The 15537-nt window shown below is 38.3% G+C and overlaps 1 protein-coding gene across 2 annotated transcripts in view; it reads right to left on the minus strand.

The window, feature by feature from the left end:
• Positions 1 to 504: 504 nt before the first annotated feature.
• The window catches only part of LOC103093300 (zinc finger protein OZF-like), a 43359-nt gene continuing 28326 nt past the window's right edge, over positions 505 to 15537 (minus strand). For both annotated transcript variants that reach the window (XM_016429744.2, XM_056814407.1), the window contains one exon: positions 505 to 10206. In XM_016429744.2, the coding sequence (XP_016285230.2) occupies positions 8621 to 10206 (1586 nt within the window). In that variant the 3' untranslated portion in view covers positions 505 to 8620. The remainder of the gene's footprint in view (positions 10207 to 15537) is intronic.

Raw genomic sequence — 15537 nt, forward strand, 5'->3', positions numbered from 1 at the left:
AGTCTTGAAACCATATTTTCGCGGTCACAGAATGGCTGAACAAATTGTGGTATATGTTGGTGATGGAATCCTATTGTGCTCAAAGGAATAATAAAGTGGAGGGATTCCATGGGGACTGGAACACTCCAGGGAGTGATGCAGAGTGAGAGGAGCAGAAGCAGGAGAACATTGTACACAGAGTGATACACTGTGGCACAATCTAATGTAATGGACTTCTCCATTAGTGTAAATGCAATGGCCTTGAACAATCTGCAGGGATAGATTAGAAAAAAAACAATCCACAAGGAGAGGACAAACTGTGGGAGTAAAAACACTGAGGAAAGGCAACTGCCTGACTCCAGGGGCCAAGGGGATATGTTTGGGGATGTAGACTCTAAATGAACATTCTAGTACAAATACCAACAACATGGAAATGGGTTCAGAGCAAGGACACGTGATACACAGTGGAATCGCACATCAGCTATGAGAGGGGTGGTGGGAGGAAAAGAATCGACCAAATAAAAATAATGTTTAAAAAAATTGTTTTTGCTTTATTTAATCATTTTTCTCCAGGTGATCAGACCAAAGCAAAAAATCACAGATTGAAAACAAAAGCTTGGAAGCACCTGCTAACTTGGATTAACCCAAAGAACAGACAGCTCAGGTAAGGCCAAGTTGTACTCATGCAGGCCATTTAGGGAGCTGTAGGCTGTTCTCATTCTTTTGCCTTGTTCATCTTGCAGGCCTGGGGATAACAGGGCAAGAAGGTTGGAGGCCAATAAAAGCAAATCATTTTCCAAGGGTAGAATAGTAACAAAGTTCAAATTGTAGCCAAAACAATTTCTCTGAATCCTTTAACATGTGATCCTAACACCCTCCATCCTGTGGACAACCCTACCTAGGAGAGGGCAACTTCAGAACTTTTTCTGAGACAACTGGATGCCCAAAGGCTCTGCTTCTGAGGACTAAATGTCTTAGAAGTTCCTCTTCTGAAGATTGTACCCCTATCCTATTCCCTCTCTCTAACTAGAAGGATTGTGGACTAACCCTGGAGGCACTGAGTGCATCATTATGGGGTCCTGGCTTATAATGAATACTCTTAAGATTCAGGGACCTATTTTGTTTGTTTGTTTGTTTTTTTAAAGTACACAGCATTTATTACCTGTGCTTCAATGGGGGAATGGTTGAACAGATAATGGTGTATGAATATAATAGAATATTCTCTGAAGGCATCACCTCCATTATTTTTTATAGCACAACTTTTAGAAAACTTAACCACATTAATACACCATAACTTGTTCATTCTCCAATTTATGGAAACTTCCATGTTTCCAAGATTCTCTTCCAACTCAAAAAGAACTATATTTCTACATTTGTGTTTAGGACCAATTTTTCTCCTCCCCTTTTCCTTCTACTTCATTGAGTTAAATGTACTTCTGAATCTAATTGTATATGTCTGTACTTTTCCTTTAAGGTTCAATCAACTGTTCCCCCTTCATTTGTAAAAATATCTGCTTTTCTACTTTAATAAGATAATTTCCCCTAATCTTCCTTTCCCTTTGTTTCCACTTCCTCTTCTTTCCATTCTTCTCTATATTAAGACATAACAGAACCACCTTTGATGATAAGAGTTCAGAGGGGACATTTGTATATCATCTTGTTTTGTCCCTTATCTTTCATTCACATTTGTCTTTTTCTCTTCCTTCCTATGTTTTAATGCAATCCTCGCCTTCATTGGGATTCCTTGGAAATTCTCTATTGACGTTCAAGGTTCATTTTCCCCCTCTTATTATATTCAATTTTGCTTAAGTTATTCTTGGCTGTAAGTCCATATGCTTGGGCTAAGTAGTAGTGGCTGCTAAAATCACATGTAAGCTTGATAGGATCCTTGGTGATTGAATTTTGTTTCTGGCTGCTTGCATTACTTCTCTGAGTAGCTTTGATTGTTGTCTGATATTCCTGGAAGTTTTCATTTTGGTGTTTCTTCCAATTAGTAACCAGTGGTTCCCCTTTGCACACTAGACCAAAAAAACAACAAACCTAAACAGATCTGTTCTAGATCTCTTTTCTCAGTATTCAGATGGTCCAAGGATTAAGGGTTCTTCTCTTCAATCTATTTTTTCCCCAACTCAGTTGTTTTTCCCAGTCTTTTGACTTTGGAATCATTGCCTTCTATTTAGTTCATTCTAATTTTCAAAGAATTTGCTGCTTGGGCAAGGATTTCTACCTCTTGCAACAAGTTTTTAATGTCTTTTCCATATCTTTTCATTTTATAAAAACATCTCTTCCAGGTGTTCTAGCTCATTTGTGTTCAACTTGTGCTTTCTGCCAAGACTAGAAGTTTTAGTAACTTTTTCTGTATTTGTGTCTTTGTCAGGGACCAGTTTTAGAAAGTTCTCCAATTTCAAATTCCTGAAATGGGCCATTGGGGGCCTCAGATGAGCCACTTAGGTCTTCAGTGTCTGAAGCAGAAACCCTAATATCACTGAAAATCACTTTATTCCTATTACAAGCAATAAAATGTATATATCATTTTAAAAAAATCTCTGATCCCTGACCACAAGCAAGTACAAAATCTGTTTGAAACTTCCAATGTTTTTTGTTTGTTGGTTTTCCTGGCTGGAGGCTGAAAAAGTGGCAGTAGCAGTGATTCTGTTATACTTCCCTAGCTCTGATAAGATGAAAGGAGAAAAAAAATCAACCTAGGTTTTAAAAGCTGAAAATATGGCCAAATAATGCTGGTTAATTCACATAATTTAGTCATAAACCCAAGTACTCACTTTCTATACAATTGGGACCTCCTTGTACCCCTTTAAATTTGTGGGGTGTTGTGGGGGAGTGATTTCAGGTAAACTCACCAATCTGTAGCCTTGGGGAGACATCTTAAGCTTGGAGAATTTGTGTAGGAACAGTAGAGAGTCCCATCAACCTAAGTCTTTGTTGGTGGGTGAGCCAGCTGTGAAAATTCATCCAGGTACTACTTCCTATTTTTTAAAGGGAGAGGAGTACCATGAGGAGTGGGATGAAGAATGTAGGGAAGGTCCACACCTCATCATCCCATCTGGGGTAACCATAATGTAATGCCAGAAATGATCTAAACTATAAAGTCACTGAGGCAGAGCTCTGAGCCAATTACTATTTATTAAAGGGACCTGGCCACTATCTGAGATCACTTCATGTTCAGCCAAGTTTTATAATCCTGAAGTCTCATCAGACAGTTCAGATGGGACAGTACAAAGTACAGAATCTTCTTGGGGGTCCCACAGTCACTCTGGGGTTCAGAGTAAAGGCCTAGTAGATCTCCACCTGCATTGTTGAGTAATGGGCTTACAAATGTATGTACAGAGCAGGCAGAATCCCACCCAAATATTGGGCAACAGACTCCTAACTAGGAGACATTTTACATTATGCAAGGACCTTCCAACCCATTAGAACATTTCTATCCTACAGTACTCAGACAGTCCAGGCTGGAGGTTTGGGGGTCTTCCTTGCCCATGTAGTCATCAGGCCACATCGATGGAGGTCCTCTAGTTAGGACACTCTTGTGCTCAGCCAAGTACATGTTAATGACAAGTTGAAAATCTACTATAAAATAGGATCTATTTAACCTACTCTAATTATTCTGAATTGTGTTACATATTGGGATTAGTTGATTATCCTTAACTGACTCAATGTACAATAATGTCTTTTAATACAAAAGAAATAATCAGCCCCCTTATGGAATGTCTTTAAACTGGATTATACTGGTGAGCAATTAGTCTAGGGGTAAAATCATTGATTTAGGAGGGGCAGAGGGCTACTCAAATAGGGTGGGGGTCCAATTATTGCTCATTGTACCCATCTAGCAAGAAATGGGTGGAACCAGTAGAACCTCTATATTATTCATACTCAGTGATTCTAGTAGTGTTAATAGGAAGACTGACACAAGTAGATCTCTGAGCAATTGTATCAAACATTGGCTGTCTCAGACCTCCCTCTTCCCCAGAGGATCAGAAGACTTGACTCCCAGGGTAGGTTACCTCCACTGACAGATGTGCCCATGAGATTGCATTCACTGTCTCTGATTTGGTTTGTTTGTCACCAAAAGGATTCAATCTGGAAGGAGAAAGTTGTTTATCTCCTTTCTAGCATGAAGAAAAAATAATAATCAATCAAATCTCAAAGGGAATGGAGATGGAAAGGCCTAGAGCACAAGGTTACATGAGATCATTTGTAGTAGTCTTCCCAATAAGTATAATTGATGGGGAAAAGGAGAAGCCAACATTCCCTTTGCTTTTTACCAGAAAACAACTCTTGCTGGAGAAGACCCTTGTAAATACTATCACTGTCAGAAGATTGAAGCTTGGATCTGTTTCTGATAGCTTTAGAAAGGCCCTTCTAGACTTGCCTCATTTCTGAGATATCATATGGAAAACCCAACCTGTGAAATTCAGGAGGGAGCTCTGGAGCCAGCCTGACACTACGATGATGCTGTTGAGGTTTGGCATGCCTTTGTGGACATCTTCTCCTTGAAGCATATTTTGAACCTGTGGGAAAACCAGATTGCTTTGTTGGAAACTCTCTTGTCCTGTGTAGCTTCTAGCCTGGACTTGTTTATGGCTCTGGGTCCAGATTTGTTGCTTAATCAGGACCTACAACTCATGTTGACCCCAGAAGCCTTTCAGGAGCTCCACAGATTGAAATAAGGAAATTTCTGAGGTAGACCTTTTAGCAGCCTATGAGCTGTATCTGGGAAGTACCTCAGCCATTGTTTCCTCAATCCTGTGTTTCAAGTTTATAGAAGTAAAACTTTTCGGGGCTCCTCGAACAGGCCCCCTATTTTGGCTCTCACTTCTGCTGCAGGACTTAATAAGCCTTTCTGAGACTTAAGACCTCAATAATATAAATGGAAATGCACATGTGGGCATGGTAGAGTTTTAGGGAATTTAGTATTTGCAAATTGTTTACAGTTATTGTTTTCAATCAATGCCTGGTATCTCCAGAGACTACTATTTCTTGGGGTCCCAGATGTTTAATAAATGCTTGTTGACTTAAACCATTAGAATGCAAGCTCCTCCAGGGAGTTATCATTTCATCTTTTTTTTTTTTTAATCCATAGCACTTAGTCTACTGTCTGGCTCTTAGTAGGTGATTTATGAGAACTGATTGAGAAATGCTTCTTGAAGTAACATGATTTGAGTCTCCAGTACAAGAGAATTTGAGGCATTCTTTTCCCACCTGAATTTGAAGACCTGACAAAAGCAAATCTAATCAAGGAAGACTGTGATCTGCATTCAGACTCCATCACTTTTCTTTGGAAGTAGCATTTTTTATCAAGGGTCCTTCAGAATTGTCTTGGATCATTGTATTGCTAAGAATATTTAATTCATTCACACTTGATTACTGAATAATATTGCAAGTACTGTGTACAATGTTCTCCATATTCTGCTCACTTTACTTTGAATCAGATAATGAAAGGCTTTTCAGGGTTTTTTTCCTGAAATTATCCTCATCATTTCTCATAGCACAACAGTATTCTGTCATAATCATTATACCAAAACTTCATGTATTCCTCAATTGATGGGCATCCCCTCAATTTCCAATTCTTTGCCATCACAAAATGAACTGCTAGAAAGTTTTGTACAAATAGACCTTTTTTCCCCAAAAAAAGATATCTTGGGATACAGACCTGGTCGTGATATTGCATAGTTTTAGAACCTTTGAGCAAGCTTCTAAATTGTTCTCATGAATGTTTGAATCAGTTCATAGTTCCACTAACACTACATAAGTATCTCAATTTTCCCCCATTTGTCATTTTTCTTTTCTCTCATATTAGCCAATCAGATAGGTGTAAGTACCTAAGTTGTTTTAACTTTAATCTCCCTAAATATACATATATAGTCTTCATATTTAAAGAAACTTGCTCTAAACTTTTTTCCCCATTAGGATTATTAACTGGGTATTTTCCTCCATCCTATTTTCCTATTTATCTTACTTGCTTTTATCCTTTCATTCTCAAGTGTTTTGCTTTTGACTACTGCCTCTTCCAATTAACCCATTCTCTTTTCTTATCCCCTTTCCCTATTCTCTCACAAGGTAAAGTGTATTTCTATACTCAGTTGTGTGTATACTATTTGCCTTTTGACCCAATTTCAATAAAATTTTAGTGCTTCTCCCCAACTCCATCTAACCCTCCACTTTAAAAACTTTTGACCTTCTTTTATGATAAAGGACCCCATTCTACTTCTCCCTTCCTCCTTCCAATGCATCCTTCTCACCCCTTAATTTTTTTATGCATTCATCTCATTATAGTAAACTCATATCCATGCCCTTCTAACTGCCCTAAGAATGATAATGTTCTTAGGAATTACAAATATCATCTTTTCATGTAGGAATATAAACAGCTTAAATTTACTGATTGCTCTAGGATTTCTTTTCTTTTTATACATTTCTTGAGAGTTGAAAAGTCCTCTATTTCACTGAACATTCATTTTTTTTTCTCCTGAATGTTTCTACTATTTTACAGGGTGGATGATGCTTGGTTGTAATCCTAATTCTTTTACCTTCTGGAATATCATATTCCAAATTTGCCAATCATTTAATATCAAAGCTGCTAAATCTTGTGGTATACTGAGCGTGGTTAAACAATATTTGAATTTTGTTTCAATTCAGGGGATTTTTTGCTACATTTCCTCCTTAACCTGGAAGCCATGTAATTTACTTATTTTTTTTTAAATCATGGCTTTCAGGTTGTACAGTCATTTAATTATCTCTCCTGCAGCTATTCCAGGTCAGTTATTTTTCCAATGAGATATTTCACACTTTTTTTCTATTTATTTATTCTTTTCATTTAAATTTTTTCTTAATATCTCATGGAGGCATTAGCTTCCACTTGCCCAATTCTAATTTCTATGTAATTATGTTCTTCATTTAACTTTTGTATCTCTACTCTCCATTTGGCTGGTTCTACTTTTTAAGAAGTTCTCTTTAGTACATTTTTGTATATCTTTTTTCCATTTGGCCAATTTTGATTTTAAAGAAGTTCCTTTCTTCAATGGATTTTTTGCCCTTTTCACCATTTGGTCTATTGTCTTTCTAACATCATTTTATTCAGTATTTTTTTGTGCTTCCTTTACCAAATATTGCAGTTGTTTCCTGAGGGAAAGAGGATTTGTAGCTACACAGCTTTCACAGTCCTGAAGGTTTGGTTTAAAAAAAAAACAAACAGCTGTAGTCTGTCTAATGTAAGGAGAGAGGGGAAAAAATTCCAAATTTTCTTACCTCTACAGTTGATCAAAATAAGCTATTAAAAGCTGAACTTAGGGATAGTCACAGAAGAGAAAAGATTTAGGAAAGATTAGAAGATTGAGGGTATTTCCTCACAACTGACATAGTCAGCCAAAACTGTAAAGGATAATTTAGCATTGTGATCTAAACTATATTAATTATTTGGTTGCTATAGATATCCCAAATGTAAAAAAAAATTAACCACGTCAACTGGAAATTAATGGTGATTTCATTTATATAGTGGAAAGAAATTAAGAAGGAAAAAGGAAAAGGGTGTAGGATTTTTCCCGCCTGGTTAGTGCCAGGAGGAAGACCAGAGGCTTTAGGAAGATAAGGGTTTGAAGAGTAAGGAGGAAAGAATCAGCCTGAACTCAGCCAAGATGCCTGAACCTGAATCAGTTCAGGGGCAAACTCACCACCAAACCCAGACAATAGATGCCACCATGTCAAGATGTCAGAACCTTAGCATGCTGCCAGCCAGGGTCGACTCTCGGGGGGGGAAAAAAGGAGAGAGCAAGTGATGTGCCTTATATAGACGATTTTACATCACTTTCCTGCATCTCATATGTACCAATGATAGCTTAGCTTGACTTAGGACACCCCAAGGATCTGTCCGCTTCTTCCTCACTTGTCTGTTGAAAGCCATTTCCTCAGATACTTAAATCTTTGAGTATGGTACAGGCATCCTGAACTTGTGAAACTAAGTAGGGTGGAGAAAGGTATAGTTCCCAAGACTTAATTCTGTTAAACCAAGTATCTACATTGTTCTAATCAGGAAATAGCTAAATCAGATCTTCTGAGTACGCCTGAGTAGGGTGGAGTAGTTTTAAAATTCATAGTATGTTACTCTCTTTTTTTTTTGTACCTAATCACCTTTAAATGACTAGACCTAACACTGAAGATCATGGAAGCTCCCTTACAGGCCCTTAAAGTCTCATGCTATGAGACACCAAGGATTCTCTAGTTCTCATCTTCCTAAACTGAAGTGGTAATCATACTCATGATTCCAATGGGAAAAAGAAAGGAATTCAGCTTGAATTATGTGAACTTTAGCCTTGGATTACTTTTAAATGAGACAAAAGTCATTGCTCTTATTCATGTGCTTTTCCATCATTAGGCACAGCTTGGGATCATGTCTGATCAATATGTTAAGGTCCCATGTCCAGGGCCAGTGGAGGACCCCTGCAATCTTCCTTTAATGAGCAACCTGACTCCAGTGTCATCAGTACAGCAAAAGCCCCCAAAGGTATGGATGGGGTCGACACAGCTGCCCCCGAGGACTGCTATTTATTGACTTGGCAGTGGATGAGAGAAAGTAAGGGTTGACGTTTAACTGAGGACTTTACTAAGCCAATAATAGTCATAAGATTTATCTCTAGTGTGAATTCTCTGATGTACAATAAGACCAGACTTCTGTGTCTGGAAACGAAAAAGCCTTTCCACATTGATTACATTCATAAGGTTTCTCTTCTGTGTGAATGCTCTGATGTTTAACCATACTATTTCTAGATCTGAATGCCTTTCCACACTGATTACATTCATAAGGTTTTTCTCCAGTGTGGACACTCTGATGTACAGTAAGAGTGGACCTATGTGTGAAAGCCTTTCCACATTGATTACATTTATATGGTTTCTCTCCAGTATGGATTCTCTGATGTAGCTTGAGACCATCCCTACCTCTGAAAGCCTTTCCACATTGATTACATTCAAAAGGAGTCTCTCCAGTGTGGATTCTTTGATGTATAGTAAGAGCAGACTTCTGTGTAAAAGCTTTTCCACATTGATTACATTCATAAGGCTTCTCTCCAGTATGGATTCTCTGATGTACAGTAAGCCTGGCTCTCCGTATAAAAGCCTTTCCACACAGATTACATTCAAAAGGTTTCTCTCCAGTGTGGATTCTCTGATGTACGGTGAGACTGGCTCTCTCTGTGAATGTTTTCACACATTGATCACATTTATAAGGTTTCTCTCCAGTGTGGATTCTCTCATGTACAGTAAGAGCAGCTCTTTTTGCAAATGTTTTACCACATTGATTACATTCAAAAGGTTTCCCTCCAATATGGATTCTCTGATGTAGTTTGAGATAGTTCCTACATCTGAAAGCCTTTCCACACAGATTACATTCAAAAGGTTTCTCTCCAGTGTGGATTGTCTGATGTACGGTGAGACTGGCCCTCTCTTTGAATGTTTTCCCACAATGGTTACATTCATAAGGTTTTACTCCAGTGTGGATTTTCTGATGTACAGTAAGCGTGGCCCTCTGTGTGAATGATTTCCCACAATGATTACATTCATATGGTTTTTCTCCAGTATGGATTCTCTCATGTACAGTAAGAGCAGCTCTCTTTGCAAATGTTTTACCACATTGATTACATTCATAAGGTTTCCTTCCAGTGTGAATTCTCTGATGTCCAGTAAGTGTGCCCCTCTCTTTGAATGTTTTCCCACAATGTTTACATTCATAAGGTTTTTCTCCAGTGTGGATTCTCTCATGTACAGTAAGACCAGACTTCTGTGTAAAAGCCTTTCCACATTGATCACATTTATAAGGTTTCTCTCCAGTGTGAATGCTCTGATGTTTAACTATATCCTTTCTATATCTGAATGCCTTTCCACACAGATTACATTCATAAGGTTTCTCTCCAGTGTGGATTCTCTGATGTACGGTGAGAGTGGCCCTCTGTGTGAATGTTTTCCCACAATGCTTACATTTATATGGTTTCTCTCCAGTGTGAATGCTCTGATGTTTAACCATACTATTTCTAGATCTGCATGCCTTTCCACACTGATTACATTCAAAAGGTTTCCCTCCAGTGTGGATTTTCTGATGTACATCCAAGTTTTCCCTCCAAGTGGAATCAGAGGCACCATCACCAATGTATCTTTGCTTCTGAGTTTCTTCCCCAGAAAGGCGTAGCTCTGCAGAAATCTCATTCATTTCAAGTCTGATCTTTCCTTCTGAAAGAAACAAACAACACACACCCATAGTCACCTCGACACATATATATCCCCTTTCCTCCACTGGCAGAATATAAACTGATTTTCATTCTATTTCCCCAGGCAAAGAGAAAAGTCTACAAACACAAATGGGCAGAATCAATTATTTCAACATGCCATTAGCTCACAACTAAAGGAAGACTTCACTGATGAAGAGTTTTACTCACATTCATATTAGATCCTCACAAGAAACATGGAGCACAGGCAGGGGAAGCATTCTCATTGCATTCACAGCTCAGGCCATGAGCTCAGTGTCAGTGATTTGAACAAAATCCTAAAAGCTGAGACTAGAATTAAACTCTGTAACATCTCTGCATTCAGCCTTTCCTTTTCACTTTGATTGTCTGTACTCTCAGTCATCTATTCATAGACCTAATACTACTTGGTGCACATATAGGAATATTTATATTATTTCATGATGTATCACCTGTAAGCATAATATAAATTTCTTTTTTTCCCCCTTTAAACCCTTATCTTCCATCTGGTAATCAATAATGCGTATTGGTTCCAAGGTAGAAGAGCAGAAAGGGCTAGGAAATGGGGGTCAAGTAACTTGCCCAGGGCCACTAGGAAGTGTCTAAGGTCAGATTTGAACTGAGGACCTCCTGCCTCTAGGCCTGGCTCTCAATCCACTGAACCACCCAGCTGCCCCCCATAATGTAATTTTCTAAGGGATCACATTCAATCTCATCTTTTCTGTTACAGAAACTGAGATCATATGATGAATGCCAACACTATTTTTTTCTACTTACCTGAGCCATAAGGAATTTACTTTTTTGGAATAGTCATTACTTATTTCTTTTTTAAAAATTTATCCTTAAATGCCACTGATCACTAAAATAAAAATAAATTCCTTACAATAAAGACCATTTAAAAAAAATGAAAGACATTAGGGGGTATATTGGTGGTTCACTGGCCTCCAAACACTTCCCAGCTGTGTGAGCCCTGGGCAAGTCACTCAACCCCATTGCGTAAACCTTCCCATACTTCTGCATTATTGGTTCTAAGACAGAAGGTATAGGATTAAAAAAAAAAAACGCATGCCATTTTCTGTATCTGAAAATGTGTCTCATACAGGAACCTGAATCCATCACCTTTTTGGAAGGAGGAGCAAAGCCAGCTTAACTCTTAGTCCTCTTGCAGCTTTTCCCATTTAGTGGGAACCCCTTGGAGGTGCCCACTGTGACCCAAGAGATGTGACCTCAAAATGTGTGAATGGCACCTCAAACAATAAAGAGTTGGCCAGTTTTGTTAGGAAGGTATTTTTCCTCTCAGATAAGCATGTGCTTCTTTCAACTTTAATAAATTTCTTTCTACAGTGATTCCAAGCATTATGGTAGAGTATATAATACTTTTGGGGTTCCTGCAGTGATTAGATTAATCCCTGACTGCTTCTGACTATGGGAACCATGTCCTTTCTGTTACTCAACTGCACATCAAATTCTTTCCAAACTTCTGGGAAAGTTGAACATTTATGGGTGTGAAGATCATTAAAGCTCTGTCCTAGGGTCCTGAACTAGGTTCTAGGTATCTTGGCATGGATGTCTCCAGACGGATAGATGCCAGACTCATAAGGATTCATTTTGTAAAGAATCATTCCTGAGATATTAAGGACTATTTTAAGAACAATTGCCAAGACTGGCCCATCATGGACATAGAAAAGCTAAAGAGGACAACAGCATGTCTTTGAGGGCTGTGAAAGATGAAATAGAGAGAAAGATGAAAAAAAGAGGAACTGGAGAGAGTAAGAAAGGAAAAAACAGAATAAGAGGTGAAATTAAAGAAGGGAATATATGAATTATAAAAACAAATAAAAGAAAGAGCTGAAAGACAGACAGAGGTCATAAAAGAATCCATGAAGCAACCAATGCCATGTTCTTTTTGTGGGAAACAAGGTCATATAGCTATGAGTTGTAGAATGAGAAACAGAAGGTGGAGAAATAATAATAATAATAATAGATCCTCCAATAGAGACCATAATTGTAATGGGATAAATTATAACTTGGTTCATAACACTCCTCAAGGAATCTGTAATTATTGTGGAGCCCCACAGAGAAATGGTCAGAATGACCAAAGTGATGGCAAGAGGTATGGCCAAAGGAATCAAGATATATGATGATACTCGGGAAGGGAAGGGACCTCAAGGAGTCCAGAGGTGAATTTTAAGCCTGTTCAGACCTCACTGTTCCCTGCTCCACAGTGAAGAAATCTGAAATGAAATCTTAAATACAGATCTACACCCCGAAGACAAGGTGTAAATAAAGTATTGTTAACCGCTGAAACAGCTCCCTAAATCAGAGAAAAGGACTCTTGGATACATTCCTAGCATGTAAAACGGGTACTCTCTACTGACACTGAGTGACATCCTGTCATATATATTGCATTCGTTGCTTTTTCTTTAGATTAAATTTTGCTTTAAAGGTTACATAATAATCTAAGATGTTCTGTTACACAATGTTACTTTCAATTAATATGGTTTGGTTATTAGCTATATGTTCTGTTACATTGTCCTTATTTGTACCCTCTTTCTATGATTGAACTAGGGATAAAACCATTATAAAAGTCCACAGACAAGATGGACAAACTCTTTTCCATTGCAAAGCTATTGGTCCCAATGGATGCTGGATCTATCACTGGATCCATCAGAACTCTGTTTTGTCATGGGCATATAGTACTTAAATAGCCTTTTGCTCCTTCTTGCTTTGTTAGCTGTTACATAGATGGTGTTACATAGATGATGATGGATGGACTCCATCAAAATGGTTACAACTCGTATCAGGAACTGAAATGAAAATAACAGTTGATTTGAATCGGTCTTCAGAAGATATTTAGGACCACCATATCCTCTGACTTATCATTTCCCTACCTTTGACTAGTGTCTGACAAGAGACATGGGCCCGTTACGTACCAGTAAGTATATGGGTGACAAAGTGAAGTGTAACCTCACCATTCCATTCCTACCTCCACATTCATGTGTGCTAGAGCAAAGCTTAGAAATGCGATGGACGGGACACATAAGTACATGTCTTTTATGTTATGGTCTCATCCCGGTGGAGGATTTCCCATGGGGTTTGGTGAGCCCCAGACAGTTTTAGGTTTCTAATTCTTCAGCTTATTCTACTCTTCTCCCGGGGTGTTATGGTACTTGTGGTAGGGCTTATGTTATTCCATCTCTCTCAGTGCACAATCACTATATTGGTCAGGTAGACAAGTCCATGGCCAGAAATCTGGGGTCTTGGTGGCATTCTAGAACCAAGAGGCCAAGGTCAAATTCAGCAGCATCCTCACCAAGAGTACAGAGGTTTTTCTGCCCACTCCTGCCAATCTTTGGAATGATGGCAGTAATAAACTCTGTTAGAAGCATCTCAGGTGAGGTTGAAAGATTGGCTCAAGACACAGCTCAAGCCTTGTCTCAAACAGCGGAGGCCATCTCTTTCCTACAAGAAGAGACTGACTCCTTAGCAAACACAGTTCTACAAACATCAGCTGGCCCTTGACATGGTTACAATTGCATCAGGAGGTATATGTGCCTTTATTAATCAATTTTGTTGTTCTTATGTAAAGAGATCTGGAGAAATTGTGACAAACATCCATGAGCCTGAAAGGATTTTAAAGGTCGCACAAGCTGCTGTAGAGACTCATGGCTGCAGGGTACTGCTTTATTTGCTACTATAATCAAATGGACTCATAATTTTGGGAATTGCGGTACTTTTTAGAATTTGTATTAGCTGTTTTACTACTGTTTATAACAAGTTTTACCTCGTGAAAAAGTTATGTACACACACTGTGGATCATGGCCAAGTTAGAGAAGAAATAGAGCTCACTTTTGAGGGAGGAATCCTTGTATTATGCCTCTGTTTGGCTAACCCATTGTCACATGGCATGTGCAAGATGAGTTTCTGGTTGATTTTTTAATTATTTTTCTCTATATTTCCAATAGGAAATTTGATTTTTTCTTATTTTTTTTACTTGAGTATATGGAATCAGTATTAATGTTTTTGATTTTGAAAGATAAGTTTGCAATACCGATTAGCCCTAATACTAATGTATACCCAAAAGATTTAGACTATGAAAACCTGCCATTGAGTATTATTATAGGACTTTAATTAATATTTGTATCTGATTCCAGAAGAAGGGATTACTAAGGAGCTACTGTACAGTGCAAAGGAGCACAAGGTCAAGGAGACCAACAATCAGTGTGGGATTGGTAAGGATTTACACCAAGACAGAGGACTTGTTTTGGGGATTGAGGAAGCAGCTGTATGGCAAATTCAGACAGTGGACTTCTTTGTGCCAGGTTTCTACACAAGTAATTTCATTTGGTTTTCATTCTGGCTCCCCTCTCCCTGAGATAGAAGGTAAAATCAGACCAGGGAATTATATTTCCCTTTTACCTCATACTTTGTCCCCTTATCTCTTTTATACTATGGCAATTTTCCTTAGTCCCTGATGCCAGTGGGTAAGGGCAATATTCCAGCAATTGTCCTGCATGTTTATAAGATATAAGGTACTTCAATTGGGCCTTGCTGGTGATTCAAGGACCCATTATGATTGATTTTTGCTCGTAATTTTATACACATAGGATTTTGATATGTATTTTTATCTAGATTTTTAAAAATTCTTCTTTTGGTTTTGGGGTTTTGAGGTTGTTTTGTTTTGTTTTAGGAATTGCTTCATATACCTCATAACTCAGCCATGTATCCCGGGGTGATTCTGGTGCTGGTCAACCCCTTCCTAAGGGGGAGATTGCATAATTATGCTAAAACCCAAGGTTCAAGATTTTCTAAAGCTATTTTTAGGAAAAGAAGATCACCAGTACCTTGAATGAAGAAAGTGAATCTTCTGGAAAAGATGTCATAAGGATGCCTACAGAAATCACACACTACATCAAGAGATCCAAAATGAAGTCTGGGATATAATAAACTAAACTGAACGGGTTTGAACCTATCATTTATTCAGAATGTAAATTCTTATGCAAAAGGGGAGTGCCCCCTAATTGGCTTTTTGTCAATGCATCTATCAATCATTTTTTGTTTTCTCTCTTTTTTATTTCTTTCCCTTGTATCCCCCAAATTGTTGGAATTCCCTCTTTGTAAGGTACCACATTTTATATATCTCTTGTACACATGTGAAATTATTCATTGGGGAGACCTGACATGTTAATCTCCTAAAGAACCCAATGGAGGAGATTTACCATGCTGCTCTCCCAAAGAATCAAAGGGGCATTTATTTGAAGAGAATTTATACCCCTCTCCTAGGGTCTTAAATGGGTTGCTGTCCTGACTTCATCCT

Source organism: Monodelphis domestica, chromosome 2 (assembly GCF_027887165.1).
Source record: "Monodelphis domestica isolate mMonDom1 chromosome 2, mMonDom1.pri, whole genome shotgun sequence".
Lineage (NCBI taxonomy): Eukaryota > Metazoa > Chordata > Mammalia > Didelphimorphia > Didelphidae > Monodelphis > Monodelphis domestica.